Raw genomic sequence first — 13,084 nt, forward strand, 5'->3', positions numbered from 1 at the left:
AATTTTTGGCTGGAAGTTGTTTTCTTTCAGAGTTTGGAATATGTTACTCCAAGCCCTTCTGGCTCTCATAACTTGGTTTGGGAAGTCTGGAGTGATTCTAATTGGTTTGCCTCTGAATGTCACTTGGCCTTTTGTTTTTGTTGTCTTTAAGATTCTCTCCTTGGCTTCCACATTAGTCATTTTGACAATTATGTGGTGTGGGGATCCTCTTCTCTGATCCTGTCTAAAGGGAGTTCTATAAGTTTCCTGGACCTGTGTATAGTCCTCTTGCTCTATGTTTGGAAAATTTTCTGCTATTACTTCCTTGAAGAGATTATTGATCCCTTTGGTTTCACCTTCTTTTCCCTCCTCTATTCCAATTATTCTTAGGTTAACTCTCTTAAAATGGGCCCATATTTCTTCAATGTCAGATTCCTGCTGTCGGATTTTTTTTTTCTAAATTAGAAACTATGCGTTCATTTTTGGAGTGATCATCTTCTAGGAGCGAGATTCTATTCTCCATGTGGTCTAATCAGTTGTTTATACTTTGAATTGAGGCCTTTACTTCATTGATTGCATCCTTTATCTCTTTTTGACTCTCTCTGAATTCTTTTTGAAAGTCCTCTATTATTTCTACAGTTATATTCCTGATTTGATCTTCTAGGGAGCTCTGAATTTCTTTATTAGGTTCTGATGTTGTGGGCATTCCTTTCTCCATTGTTATTCCTCTGTCCCATGATTTTGGAAGTTTGTCCCTTCTCTGGGTTCTTCCCTGGGTCACTACAACTTCATTTAAGGTGCTCTGGATCTCGAGTCTGTGGTATCTCAGTCACCACTACTCCTTTACTGGGTTGTATCGCAAAGTCTCAGACCCAGGGAGTCAATCGAGGCTGCTTTAGAACATGGGGGTGCCAGGCTGGGCGTTCTCCCCTGGGGATTTGTGACTATGGTGTGATATCTCTGCCACCACCACTTCCCCACTGGGTTGGATTGCAAAAATCTCCAACCCAGGGAGACTATCTTCGCAAATCCCTGGGAGTGCAGTACTGGGATTTTTCCTCAAGGGGCCACAATTTGACTCACATTTGTTGAGTGTGCTGATGGAGCTGTAGTGGACTCGGTGAATTCGCTGCTACCGCCACTGTCAATATGGTACTGCTGCCACATCCTTGGCCGTAGAAGTATTTCTTTAGTTTTGAGCTCCGCTCTGAGTGCCTGCAGTGTGTGCTCAGCTCGCTGTCCGCCCCTCCTCTCTGGAGCCTGGTGGGTTGTTGAGTGTGTTGGTCTGGAGCTGTCTGGTGAACTTGCCACTGCCGCCGGCAATAAGGTGCTGCTGCCACATCCTTGGCCGTAGAAGTATTTCTTTAGTTTTGAGCTCCGCTCTGAGTGCCTGCAGTGTGTGCTCAGCTCGCTGTCCGCCCCTCCTCTCTGGAGCCTGGTGGGTTGTTGAGTGTGTTGTTCTGGAGCTGTCTGGTGAACTTGCCACTGCCGCCGGCAATAAGGTGCTGCTGCCGCGTCCTCAGCCGTGAGGCTGGTGTATGTCCTCTCGGGTTCTGAACTCCATTCTGAGTCCCCTCCTCTCTGGAGCCTGGTGCTGAGAGGGAAGATGGCATCCACACGGCTCCAGCCGCAGCAATGCGGGCTGGTTTCTTTCTGATGTCTTGTTTTCCCAGCCCTCTTTTTCTCTCCCTTATATTTACAGTTTTTGTTTCTGTGCTGATGGTGTTTTCTGTCTATGAAAGGTGCTGATTTTTTGGTAATAGAGATCGATTGCTAGCGGGACTCGTAAGCCCTGCTTTTCTCCATCGCCATCTTCCCAGAAGTCTCCCAGAGATTTTCTTTTATAATTTTTCTGAAAGTTTTAATTGTATATGAAGTCACTGAGTTTGGGGGCAACTTGCCCCACAGCATTAATCACTAATACCATTAATAAAACCATTTTTAGTAGCACCACTTCCTGTCAACAACTCCAAAGTTCACCCCCTTCGCTGGCAGGTGACATATGTATTCACAGAATGAAAGAATCAATCAATTGATCACTATTGGTGAGCATCGAGTTCTGCCCAGGCTATGCTAAAGACAGAGCAGGAGAACCTGGGTCCCTGCTGCCTGGCACGGCTGGAGGACAGCTGAGCCCCATGGACTGATTGGGGCTAGTGTGGGCTGATGACAGGCGAAACATGACTCTCCTGGGCAGACAGGGCCTGATCCTTGCCCAAGAGGGCAGAAACAGTGAGTCTCACTCCAGAGATGAAAGGCAGATAAGCCATCTATAGAATCTATTACGTGGGAGAATACACAATGAAAACTCTTTTTTTTTTTTAAAGCTGAGACTAGAAAAGTTTTCCAAAGACCCTTTTCTGTTCAGGGCCTAAAATTTGATGTGGGCCCTGGAGATGCTCCTCGAATCCCAGTATGATAGCCTGATGTCTCTGTCAACCTCAGTGTGGGAGGGAAGTAAACATACGGTGTATCAGGAGGAGCCAGAGAGTAGGTGCCTGACAGAGGCTGCTGGCACTGCCCGAGTCCAAGGGCATGGCACACCTGGGTGAGCAGCGACGTTAACCCTAAGAAATTCTCCACCTCCTCTGCAGAGTGCAGAGAGCCCTGGACCCAGGAGAAGGGCACCCCCAGGTCAGTGTCAGCCTTGAGACAGCTTTCTTGAGGATATGGCTCAAGTTCTGTGTCCAGGATTAGAGGTACACCAAGGACGGAAGTTGAGTGCAGACCTGTGGAAGCAGCCCGGCCCCTGTGGAAGCTCAGAATCCAGGAGGGAGCTAGACCTCCGGGCCATGTAGGATGGAGCACACATTACTTATTCACCTCTGAAAGGAGATTCTAACTGGAGGCTTGAGGACATCCAAGTCACACACTGGGAGTCCAGTTGTTTTATAATCATATGACACTCCCCCCAGCAGGCAACTCAAAGTCCTGCTTAGCAGTCTGGAATTTCACGAGCAGATTTTAGTTAGGAAGAGTAGGATAAAGCGCTTACTGGACTTACCAAATTGTCGGTTTCTGGATCTTCGCAGAAGAAGGGCTTCCCTTCCTTCTCCTGCTTCCTGACGAAGGTCTCAATGTCCACGTCGAAGCTGGCGGAGGTTGTGCCCTCTGAGCCCTGCGTGGACTGCTCACACTTCTCAAACAGCAGGGCCAGCAAGGGAAACAGTGGGTGCCTGGGGAGACAGGAGCAAGGCGTGACCCACTTGGCAGCACCATGTTACACAGCGGCCCTGTTGGGCTCTGACGCACAGGCCACACAATGCCCCGCTGACAGGACTGGATTGGGGGTTTTTAGCATATTCTTGAGTTGGGCAGCCATCACCACAACAATTGTAGATGTCATCGTCCCAAAAAGAAACTCTTACCCGTCAGCAGTCACTCCACCTCCACCCCGTCCCTCCAGGAACCTGCTTCCTATGAGTATTCCATACATTTCACATAAGTGGACTCATGTGTGGTCTCTGGTGTCTTGCGTCTGCCTTAGCATGCATGCTTTCAAGACTTATCAGTGTTACAGCACATATCAATTCTTTCTTCTTTTTCAGCTAGATAATATTATATCCCGTTGTATATTATATCCTTATACCACATTTACTGTTTCTATTCATCAGTCAGTGGACATCTGGGTTGTTTCTACCTTTTGGCTATTATGAATAATGCTGCTATGAACATTCACGTGCAGGTGCCTGTGAGAACATACACTGTCGTTTCTCTTGGGTATATATGCAGGAGTTAAATTTCTGGGTCAAACATAACTCTATGAACTTTTGGGGAAACTGCCAGCCTGATTTCAAAAGTCACCCTGCCATTCCACATTCCCACCACAAGCATTTTCACTCCTCTACCTCTTACCAACACTTAGTATTCTGTTTTTCTTTTTAAATATAATAATCCTGAGCCAGACATGGTGGTGCACGCTTGCAATCCCAGCATTTGGGAGGCTGAGACAGAAGGATTGTGGTTCGCGGACAGCCTCAGCTACTTAGTGAGGCCCTCTGCAACTCAGTGAGACCCTATTTCAAAATAAAGAATAAAAAATAGAGCTGGGGGTGTAGCTCAGAGGTAGAATGCCCCTGGGTTACATTCCCAGTACCACAAAAAAAAAAAAGAAAAAGAAAAAGAAAAGAAAAAAAGAAAGAAAAAAAGAAAAAATTTTAAAAAGTATAGCTGGGCGTGATTGTGCACACTTGTAATCCCTGCATTCAGTAGGCTGAGACTGGAGGATCGTGGTTCACGGACAGCTGTAGCTACTTAGCAAGGCCCTTCACAAACTCAGTGAGACCCTGTTTCAAAAATAAAAAGACTAAAAAATTAGGGATAGGGTTGTAGCTTGGAGGTACAATGCCCCTGGGTTCCATCCCTGGTACCAAATAATAATAATAATAATAAAATTATAATCATCCTAATGGGTACAAAGTAGTGTATCCCTGGCATTAATTCTTTTTGCAGACCTGGGAATCGAGCTACACCCCAGCCCTATTTTATTCTTCTTTATTTTGGTGGTACTGGGGGTGGAACCCAGAGGCTTTCTACTTCCGGGCTATACTCCCAGACCTTTTTTTTAATATTTTATTTGGAAACAGGGTCTCACTAAGTTGCTGAGAGCCTCACTAAGTAGCTGAGGCTGGCTTTGAACCCGTGCAATCTTCCTGTCTCAGCCTCCCAAGGGTGGGGATTACAAGCGTGCGCCACCACGCCCAGCTTTTTCCTTCTTTATTTTGAAACAGGGTCTCACTAAGTTGCGGGTAGCCTCACTAAGTAACTGGTAACTGTAATCCTCCTTTCTCAGCCTCCCAAGTACTGGAATTACTAGCCTGTGCCACTATGCCCGGCTATGGCATTTATTTAATTGCATAATAACTAAATATATACATCTTGGGGAAAAAAAGTCAGGCCACACAGATCAAGCAGAAGCCCTCTGGGATACCACGCTCTCCTCCAGCCCTCCTTCCCTCTCCCCCAGAAGGTGACTACTTTTAATATTTTGGTGAGCACCTTTCTTCAGAGTATTCTGAACATGGCTCTAGAAACTTGCTTTGTCCTTCCAAGTCTGTCATACATACAGGACTAGCTGCAACGGTGTACGTCTTGCGCAGCTGGCTACGGCCCCATGCTCGGCTCAGTGCGCTGCTAGTGTTGGCTGAAAACTCATGCTTGGAACAAGGAGCCTTGTGTTTTCTTTTTGTACCAAGCCCTACAAATTATGCAGCTGGTGTTGCTTAAGAGACTATCCAGCCGGGTGTGGTGGCGCACGCTTGTAATCCTAGCGCTTGGGAGGCTGAGACAGAAGGATCACGCAGGTTCGAAGCCAGCCTCAGCTACTTAGTGAGGCTTTCAGCAATGTAGACCCTATTTCCAAATAAAGTGTAAAATAGGTCTGGGAGTATAGCCCGGAGGTAGAAAGCCTCTGGGTTCCACCCCCAGTACTACAAAAAAGAGAGAGAGAGAGAGAGAGAGAGAGAGAGAGAGAGAGAGAGAATGAAAGAGACTACCCATAGGCTGGGTGTAGTCTGGTGGTAGAGGACTGGCCCAGTGTGCACAGGCCCTGGGTTCCATCCTTAGCCAACAGACACTATTTCAGTGCGTGGACATCTCATCATTCTTTGTTTCGTGCGTGGCGTGCTTGTGTGCATGCGTGCATGCGTGCGTGCGTGTGTGTGTGTGTGCAGCCTCCCACGGGCTCTAATCGCAGGCGTGAGCCCCAGCCCAGCTTCACTATCCTTTAAGCACACCAGGCGTGTGACACCATGCCTGGGCCAACTACAACTTATAAAAGAGAAGAAGCTGGGCATGGTGGTGCACACCTGTAATCCTAGTATTTGGGGGAGCCGAGACAGGAGGATGGCAGGTTTGTGGTCAGTCTCAGCAACTTAGTAAGGCTCTCAGCAACTAGTGAGAGCCTGTTTCAAAATAGAAAATAAAATAGGTCTGAGGTACAGCTCAGAGGAAGAATGTCCCTGGGTTAAGTCCCCAGTAGCCCTCCTCCCCAACAAAATATTAAATAAATAAATAAATAAATTTTAAAAAAGGAAAAGGGGTCATCAAGTAAATTTAAAAAGTTATTCAATGGCCAAAACGCTCTTTGAGAAAGAGCATTCCTAGCCAGCTCCTCACACTAGTGGAGGACACTGGGACTCCGAAGCTGGCCGCCACGCCGTCGCCGCCTTCTTCACTGGCCACCCTGGGCCCAAAAGTGTGCCTCGCCACTCAGCGTTTTGCGTGCACGGCCATTCGAGGTCCTCTTCCGGGACCTGCCTACTTTGTGGCTTTCTCTTACGGTTTTGTTTCCACCTCCAAGATACACCCCAGCCCAATTTTCTTATTTGGAAACAGGGTCTCACTAGGTTGCTGAGAGTCTCAGCACTTGCTGAATTGGCTTTCAACCTGAGATCCTCCTGTCTCAGCCTCCCAAGGAGGGAGAGTTACAAGTATGTGCCACCATGCCCGGCTTTTTCTTTTTACTTTAGGACATGAGTGCTGGTCTCCATCTCACCCAGTCTGTTGGGTATCCTGTCTTATCTTATTTATGGTATCTTACTTAGTCTCCTTTTTGTATGTTTTGTTTTGTTTCTGGTACTGGGGATTGAATCCAGGGGTCTTCTACCTCCAAACTACACCCCAGCCCTTTGTTTTGCTTTGTTTTGTTTTTGAAACAGGGTCTTACTAGGTTTCTGAGCATCTCCCTAAATTCCTGAGGCTGATCTTGAACCTGTGATCCTCCTGTCTCAGCCTCCCAAGTACTGAGATTACAGGCATATGCCACAGACCTGGTTTCAAATTTCTTATATACTTTTATTCTGATAAACATTTTACTCTTCAATTGACTTTTCTGAACAAAATAAGATTCCGGGTTTTTTTTTTTAAAGAGCCACTAGTTCCTCTGATGTTTATTAATTAGTCTGTCTCCTGCCTGTTGATTTGAAATGCCCCATGTCTATTCCATACACACATAGAGCTCTCTGGCTTAACTCTTGATCTACTATCTACATATTCCTGTATTATTCATGCTAATTAAATGACCATGATAACAGGTGTCTTCTGTTTGTGGGGACGGACTGAGCTGACTGCAGCTGGCGATGAGAGAATATTCCTCCTTCTTTTTGAGGCAGTATTTTTTAAAAATGTTTTTTATGTGACGTTATTCATATTGTGCTTTTTAAATTTTAATTACTTATTTTTGCTTTACCAAATGTCTAAAATTAGCCTTGTTTATTTATTTGTTTTAGGTTCTATTGGACTCTGATGCGCGTATTGCCTTAAATTTATAATTAGCTCAGGAAAGTGAAGCCATTATTTTTTACTTTGCCATAATTTTCTTTTATTTCACTTCATTACATATTATAATTATTAGTTCATAATTGCACAAAGTGCTAGGCTTCACCATGACACATCCAGGCAAGCACCCCCGTGCCTGGATCGCGCCACTTCCCGACCAGCGCCCCTCCCCGCACCATCCTGACATCTGCCTCCTACTTCCCAGTCTTCTGTTTTTCCTTTTTCCTAGAAGTTATTGTGAAAGCCTGTGATGCCATCTTCTTGCGTTTGGCTTCTTTCATTTAACATGAGACTTTTACGACACTAAATGCTCTCACACTGGGACATGACCAGATCTCCATGAAGCCTGTGTGTTTACGTTCTTAACATTTTCATGGTCCTCTCCATGTAGGTCTTTCATACTTGTTAGGTTTATTCATAATTATTTTGTATTTTTGTGGCGATTCTGAGTGAAATTGCTTTTAAAATTTTTAATTAATTTATTTTCGTGATATTTGGGATTAAATCCAGGGATATTCTATCTCACTAATTTGCAGAGAACCTTACTAAGTTGCTGAGGCTGGCTGCAAATCTGTGTTTCTCTTGTTTCAACCTAGGATTATAAGCATATGCCACCACCATGCCCAGCTATAAATGTGTGGGGGGAGGGGGCATAGGGGATTGAATCCAATGGCATTCTACCTCTGAACTACACCCCAGCCCTTTTTTATTTTTATTTTGAAACAGGGTCTTAAGTCACACTACTTGCTGAAGCTATTTTTTAACCTGTGATCTTCCTATCTCAGCCTTGCAAGTACCAAGATTACAGGTATGAACCACCATACCTGGCTATAATTTTGTGTGTGTGTGTGTGTGTGTGGTACTGAGGGTGGAACCCAGGGCTTTTCTACCTGAGCTATACAGACTTATTTTATACTTTATTTGGAAACAGGATCTCACTAATTTGCTGAGAGCCTCACCAAGTAAGTGAGGCTGGCTTCGAACCTGTGCGATCCTCCTGTCTCGGCCTACCAAGCGCTGGGATTACAAGTGTGTGCCACCACGCCCAGCTCTATAAAATATTTTTAACTGAGTTAATTCTGACGTATATAAAACCAACTTTTTAAAAATGCTGGCTATTGCATTTAAGTTTCCTTTTTTTTTTTTTTTGGTACTGAGGATTGATCCCAGGGGCACTCTACCACTGAACAATACTCAAGCCCTTTTTATTATGAAACAGGGTTCTGCTAAGTTAACGTACACTGGCCTCAAACCTGAGCTCCTCCTGTCTCAGACGCCCATGTCCTGGGATTACAGGGATGTGTCACCACACCACAACTGGCATGTTTTTTTGTTTAACAGAATGTTGGTAGATTGGATTTGCTAAATTGCTAAGGCTGGCCTCGAACCTGTGATCCTTCTGTAAAAAGCCTCCCTAGTACTGGGATTACAAGCATTGGCCCGAACCAAGTTGTTCTCTTAATTATAAGAAATATCATAAGTCAGGCATGGTGGCACATGCTTGTAATCCCAGCATTCGGGAGGCTGAGACCGGAGGATCATGGTTTGCAGATAGCCTCAGCTACTTAATTAGGTACTCTGTAACTTAGTGAGACCCTGTTTTAAAATAAAGATAAAAATAGGGCAAAGGGTATAGCTCAGAGGTTGAATATCCCCGGGTTCCATCCCCAGACCCACCAAAAAAAAAAAAAAAAAAAGGGGGAAAAAAATGTTAATCTGAACACATCTTTACCCAAGCAGCTGTGTATCATGATGGTCCCCCACTCTGCCACTGGCAGGTTTGTAGTCTCACAGTCCTCTGAACGCCCACTGCTCCCTGCCCAGGCTCTACCTATAAATGGCCTGCTTGTCCGCATCCATCGGGGTCTGAGACTCCACAGGAGGAGGGCTCACTCCTTCCGCATCAGGTTCAGAGCAGTTTGGATCGTGTTCCGTTTTTAACTCCGTTACCACTTGCATCTATACAAGGAGAAGGAGAATTTTGTTACCAAACACAAAATAAACTGTTGCTAAGTGTTCTATTCTCATACAGGAACCACTCAGACTGGTAAATTGCTAGACGGTTATATAACTGGCAGTAAGATATACTACCAACAGAAACCTTTTTCTGTATGTGTGGTACTGGGTATTTTAAAAAGGACTAAGATGGGTATGGTGGTGCACGCTTATAATCCCCGTGCTTGGGAGGCTGATAGGAGGATATCAGTTTGTAGACAGCCTCAGCTACTTAGTGAGGTCCTTTGCAATTCAGTGAGACTGCTTCAAAATAAATAATAAAAAATAGGACTGGGGGTATAGCTCAGTGATAGAATGCCCCTGGGTTCCATCCCCAGACCCACATAAATAAATAAATAAATAAATAAATAAATAAATAAATAAATAAATAAAGTAAAATTTTAAAAAAGAAAAGACTCACTAAATTTAAAACAGAGTGTCACTAAATTGCTGAGGCTGGCATCAAACCTGAGATCCTCCTGTCTGTCTCAGCCTCCCAAGTGCTGGGATTACAGGCACACGCCACTGGTACTGGCTCCAACACAACTGCTTTTTTGTTTTGTTTTGTTTTTGGCAGCACTGGAGACAGAACCCAGGGGCATTCTATCTGCAAGCTATACCCCCAGCCCAATTTTTTATTCTTTATTTTGAAACAGGGTCTCAATGAGTTGCAAAGGGCCTCACTAAGTAACTGAGGCTGTCTGCGAACCACGATCCTTCTGTCTCAGCCTCCCAATGCTGGGATTACAAGCGTGCGCCACCATGCCCGGCTTTAATACAACTCTTTTTAACTTAATATGCTTTAAAAGTGGATAACATAGCTGGTCATGGTGGCGCACACTTGTAATCAAAGTATTTGGGAGGCTGAAACAGGAGAATTCCAGGTGTGCCACCAGCCTCAGCAACTTTGGCCCTCTGCAATATTGAGACCCTATTTCAAAATAAAAAATAAAATAGGGCTGGGGTGTAGCTCAGAGGTAGACACACATGGAAGACATAAAGGTCAAATTTCCCATGCTGAAGAACTGAGAAGCTGGTTCTCAGTGAAGGGCTTGTGACTTTAAAGATCATACCTATACACCACCTAGGGGACCGACATACGGAACCTTCCTCTCCAGTCACTTCTTGCTGTAGATCCTCACATTACTAACATGTTGAGAGAGGTGCAAACGAGTAGTAGGTTGCCTTCCCGTGAAAACAATCAAATCCAGCATGCTATACACTGTGACAGGGCTCAAATCCTCCCAGGCCGCCCTACACACCAGGAACACATGAGCTATCCAACCTTTAACCTGGGCTGGGGGAGGCGTAGGGCTCAGTGATTGAGCACATGCTCAGCTTGTGTGAGGCTCTGGACCTCCAGGGTACACGCGCATGTACACACACACACACACACACACACACACACACACACACACACACACAACAAAGGTTATGCATTCAGAAAGGAAAGACCAGCTATGTTTATTTAAGCCTTAAAGATAGATCACTTAAATTGCTGGCAATGTGTTTGTCACTTAGGTAATTTTTTTTTTGCAGTAGCAGGGCTGGAACCCACATTCCAGGATCTCCCTCCAAGATGTTTGGGACGATCAAATGCAGCCAACAAGAGCAAGACAGGGCCAAGCCGGCCCTGGAGGGGAGGGCATGTCGCCTCCACTTCCCACCGTCCTTCCGAGCCTCCCTGCCCTCTCAGGTCCTTGGCTGGAAGCACCATCTCCCCTCCGACCACAGTAAACCTGCCAAGCGGGACTCAAACGGCAGGGTCAGGCCTCTCAGTGGAGACTGGGCCAGGCCCCAGTGGGGTTCAGAACACAGGGCACCAACGAGTTCTCAGGTACCCCAACACAGGAGCCAGCCCTCAGCTAGCTCCCTGCCAGAACACAGTCCTTGCAGCGCAGGGCAGGCAGGCTCCCCTCCAGCGGGAGGACAGGCACGGCGCCATCCAGGCGCCCACACGGGAGGAGGTCACTGGGACGGCTCCCTCCATTCTTAGCTGCAGAGGTGAAAGCAGGGGACCGATATTCCAGAGGTGGCCAAGTAAAGCACCCAGCTCAGTGGCCTTGATGTAGAAATCTGTGGTTACCAAAACCACCCCACTTTGCACAAAGCTCAGCAGCTAGAGTACTTGTCAAGCATTGCAAGGCCTGGCTTCCACAAAGAAACAAAAATGCCTTCCCCAGACCCACTGTTCCTTTCCAGTTTTTGTAGTGATGAGATTGAAACCAGGGCCTCATGTGCACTAGCTTTTCTTTAAAAACTAAGATGCTAATTAACACTGACCTCAAACAAGGAATTCCCTAGTGGGACTCTATGACAGAAGGATCACAGGTTACAGGACAGCCTTAGCAAGTAGCGAGACTATCACCAACCTAGTGAAACCTGTTTCAAAATAAAAATAAAACGGGGCTGGGTGTAGCTCAGAGATAGAATGCATCTGGGTGCAATCCCCAGTACCACACACACACAAAGTAATTTCCCAAGGAAGTAATATGATGGGGGGGGGTGTTAAAATTACTAGTTATCTTGGTATTATTAAAGAAATAATCTAGAAAATTCTATAGCTTATCTTTGTCAACACCAACATATAACAAATACACATGTATTTAATGTCAGCGTCGGCCACAGGCGGTGGCGGGGTTCAGAGGAGAGCTCCAGTGCTCACTTGCTGCCCATCTTGGTAGCTGTCTATGCTCAGCGTCTGTGTCGCCATCATGGTTGACCAGTCGTCTAAGACATCAGATCATTTTGATGCAGGAGGAAGGGGCGTCTGCAAAACAAAGGCAGGAGAGCATTAGTCAGCAGCTGGGCGTCCTTTTGGTCTCCTTATTCCACAGCATCTGGACCGTTCTTTAAAATGCACACATTTTTACGTAGAGAGAAAAGAAAGCTCTTCCAAGAGCCAGGCCCTCTTCGGCTGCACTTCACCAGCTGAGCAGCCCCTGAGCGGAGCGTGCTGGCCCTGGCCGGCCACCGTGTCGCCCACGCCCTCCTTCTCTACCCTTCTCAGCAGATGGGCGTGGAGGAGACAGTGTGCAGAGGGACAGCAGGAAGCCCAGGAGACAGGATAATGGAGAGGGGTGGGGCGGCTGCGCAGTCACAGCAGCCCCTGGGAAGGCCATTTAAGCGAGACCTGAGGAGCGAAATGATGCTCTCGAGGAGTTCAAGATGGCACAGCTATAAACCTGTGTACATGACACAAATATGCACACAACAGCCACCTGCCAGGTGGCGCTGATGAGCTGGCACGGGGCCAGGGCCCGGCAAGCATGCACCAGGGTGCAGAGAGGCTCTGCGGGTGGCCGGCGGGGACTGCGGGTGTGCCCAGCCTGCAGGGCTGAGGCCTGCGCAGAAGGTCACACGGAGGTCACAGGGAGTAGTGCCACCAAAGGCCGCGCAGGGAAGCACAGTACAACTTGGGAGACTGCTAAGCAGAAGCAAAGAGGGCGGAATCAGCAGCACAGCCAGGGCAGCAGCCAGGCCACCGTGTGGGCACGTGGCGCGCCCTGGGGGTTCTCCTGTGACGCCCACTTACACTGAGGGGTCTGACACGGTCACCAGGGTCAAGGCGCTGGACTCAAGCTCAGCAGCAGGGCTGGGGCTGGCCTGTGGCAGGCTAGCGTGAGCAGGGTGCTAACACAGGTTCCTGGAAAGCCTGGGACACTGAGGTCACTGCTCGCCCTCAGCAAGCACTCATATGTGCTGGCGCTGGGGCCCAGGCGCCCAGGAGCGCACAGGCAGGCCTGGCACACGCCGCTCACGGGAGCCGATGAGTGCACAGGGAGAGGCCAGGCGGGAGCAGGTGGGTGGGGTGACTGCAGCAGTGCCGGCA

At 47.1% G+C, this 13,084-nt stretch overlaps 1 protein-coding gene across 5 annotated transcripts in view; it reads right to left on the bottom strand.

Annotated features, from left to right (window-relative positions):
* The window catches only part of PKNOX1 (PBX/knotted 1 homeobox 1), a gene marked incomplete at both ends in the record, with an annotated part of 39,207 nt that extends 27,239 nt beyond the window's left edge, over window positions 1–11,968 (bottom strand). For all 5 annotated transcript variants that reach the window (XM_080695428.1, XM_080695425.1, XM_080695427.1 and 2 more), the window contains 3 exons: window positions 2,984–3,155; window positions 9,089–9,216; window positions 11,918–11,968. In XM_080695428.1, the coding sequence (XP_080551554.1) occupies window positions 2,984–3,155; window positions 9,089–9,216; window positions 11,918–11,968 (351 nt within the window). The remainder of the gene's footprint in view (window positions 1–2,983; window positions 3,156–9,088; window positions 9,217–11,917) is intronic.
* Between the last annotated feature and the right edge of the window lie 1,116 nt (window positions 11,969–13,084).

The sequence above is a fragment of the Muscardinus avellanarius genome (genome assembly GCF_963383645.1).
Source record: "Muscardinus avellanarius genome assembly, chromosome: 5".
Lineage (NCBI taxonomy): Eukaryota > Metazoa > Chordata > Mammalia > Rodentia > Gliridae > Muscardinus > Muscardinus avellanarius.